This window comes from Gavialis gangeticus, unplaced genomic scaffold (assembly GCF_001723915.1).
Source record: "Gavialis gangeticus isolate Ggan-Ray unplaced genomic scaffold, GavGan_comp1, whole genome shotgun sequence".
In the NCBI taxonomy this organism is placed as follows: Eukaryota; Metazoa; Chordata; order Crocodylia; family Gavialidae; genus Gavialis; species Gavialis gangeticus.
Window position 1 is genome coordinate 15,647,898 of NW_017728995.1, and position 2,629 is coordinate 15,650,526.

Sequence of the window (2,629 nt, forward strand, 5' to 3'; positions counted from 1 at the left end):
AATGTCAAATAGTCACAGTGACCTGCAGGCAAGGGAGCACAGGAACAAGGTTTATTTGTCAAAATAACCCAGTGAATTGTTTCCTTTTAAATAGCATTTAAATGGGAGACATGCATGATGTGTTCTGACAATGTCTTGACAGAAAAGCAGGCCAGTCTTCAAGGAAAAAAATTTAATTTACTGAATGTGATCTGTCCATCTCTACTTAAAATCAGTTAAAACTAGTTAATATGAGCTAAAATACTTAAGCCCTGACTTTGTAGCAAAAAAAACATATGACCAAGTAGACAGAACTCTGCCTTCAAGGATGAGGCTCGAAAATTACATTTTCTTTCTATGGAAAACGTTGGGGGATGGGAGGATGCGAATTTTCCTGTAGAATGAAAAGTCCATAAAGATTTTGATATGGAACTCCTGAAATCCTTTTGAAATAAATTGAAAACTTCTGCAATTTTATGGGTGGTAGTATTCTATTTCTAGTCAAGGAAGCTTTGATATGGTTGTACAATGCACCAGAAGGAATTCTTCATCTGGAATAATGCATTCAATTCTGGTCACCCATTTTAAAGAAAGGAAACTTCAAAATGGAACAAGTGCAAAGAAGAGCTACTAGGATGATGAGGAGAATGGTGAGTCTATCTTGCAAAAGGAGCCTAAAAGAACTGGGGTTAGCTAGCTTACGAAAATAAAGGCTAAGGGAGAATATAATTGCTCTTTATATGTGGAGGGGTTAAATCCCAAAGAGGAAGAAGAGCCATTTATGCTAAAAGAGAACACTGGCACAAGAACAAGTATATATAAACTGCCTATAAGTATATTTAGGCTGGAAATTACAAGATGTCTAACTTTTAAAGCGGTACGGTTCTGGAATAGCCTTCCAATAGGGCCAGAGGGGGAGGAAAAACTAGCTTTAATATGGATCTTGGTCAGGTTGTTAAAATGATTGTCATGTGATCTGTTTTACTGCAAAAGACTGGAAGGGACCTCCCATCCAGTATTGTCCCCTGTATTCTTGGGCAGCCTTTTCTCCAAAAGCATCCTCAAGAAAATCCATTCTGTTCCTTCTTGCACACTGCAGACATGAAGCATCCAGTGAAGCAAGAACCTAAAACCTGTCCCAGAAAGAGCGAGAGACAAGAGTGTCCCCAGTGTAAAATCTGCAAAGTAAAATATGATCAAATGACCCTAGGAGTTGGACCGTGCCTCACAATACAAAAGAAAGATAGAAAACCCAAAGGTCCTTGCCAATTTGACCTACGGCAAGGGAAAATTCCTTCCTTACCCCAAATGTGCTGATCAACCACTTCCCCATTTCTTTCTGCAGCCAGTGTCAGGTATTTCAGAGAAAGGCAGTGAAACTGAAAAAGGTATATATATAATGCATTTAAGGGGAGTGGAAAAAAATGTTCCAACTTGTGGCCAGCAAAACTCTGAAGCCCAGACATGTCTCACGTGCAAACAACCTAAGCAGATCAGGAGGCTGTAAATGGGGATGTTCCTTCCACTCCTAAGTTTCTGCGTTCTGATGAAAGGTATTTGTTTTGGATGATGAATTGTTTTGTTCTGATGCTGAAATACTTTGTTTTGATAATGTCAAAGCACTAGAAGATGTAACATATAATTTTATATGTTAATATCACGAATCAAAATAAAACTAATTGAAATAATAAAACTGAAAGGCTCATTTAATCACTTGGCAGAAGGATTATACATATATGAGAGAGATTCAGTGGTCTCAGTTCAGCATATTATTCAAGTAAAAGAGAAGGCTTTTTACCTTGCTTACATTTGCCAGTGAAACCACTGTTGTCACCCACAGGTCTTTCAACTTGACTTCTTCTGTAGTAATCTGCAGAGTTCTCTGTAGCTTTAAGTTCTCTCCCCAGACTCCCAGCAAACCATTCCTACTCGCAGTCAGGTAACAGCTGGAGCCTTTCAAATAAGTAATGTTTTGTATAGTATCTTTGTGGACAGGTGAAAGAAGTCGGAGATTCTTCCACTGTGGAATGACTGTTGAATTCATTCGCTCATCTTTCTCATAAAAGCTTAGCAGCATGAATGAGGTCATTTTGTCCCAGTCAATGAAACCATTTCGAGCCAAATCTACTTTATCAAACAGCTCACCAAATTCTTCCTTAGTACTGTGTCCGACTGCTGCAGCCATTTGCTCTGTGAACATTTCTCTAGTCATGACCGCTGTCCCGTTCGATCCTGGAGACTTCTAAAAGGACACGTAGTGAGACAACAATATTGCATTTGTAGCTCCTGCTAATAGATGGTTTTCCCAAAGGGCAAACCTAATTTCACTGGTAGCGTCTACTGGTACATTCAGTCTGTAATAATGAATTGCCTGGTTCTCAGGACCACGGCATGCTCTCCGCACGAACAGAGGACAAAATAAAGTAGTGAGTGTGAATAAAGTTGTAGAGGAGTGAGGTGACAGTACATTTTCCATGACCCAGTCACCTGAACATGATGACCAAAAAATGTGATAATTAGTAGCAGTTATAAAGGTAAGCTGTTTGCAGCTGTGGACACCCCAAGATCATAAACCCAGTTTGGACGACCGATCAAAGAGTTGTCAAATGCTGATTTTTGGTTGCTGGGCTAGAATGAATGTGTTAACTTT

The 2,629-nt window shown here is 39.4% G+C and overlaps 1 protein-coding gene across 1 annotated transcript in view; it reads right to left on the reverse strand.

The window, feature by feature from the left end:
• WDR49 (WD repeat domain 49) overlaps positions 1-2,629 on the reverse strand; it is a 101,956-nt gene that overhangs the window by 78,604 nt on the left and 20,723 nt on the right. The window contains exon 3 of the mRNA XM_019503247.1: positions 1,778-2,221. Coding sequence (XP_019358792.1) covers positions 1,778-2,221 — 444 coding nt within the window. The remainder of the gene's footprint in view (positions 1-1,777; positions 2,222-2,629) is intronic.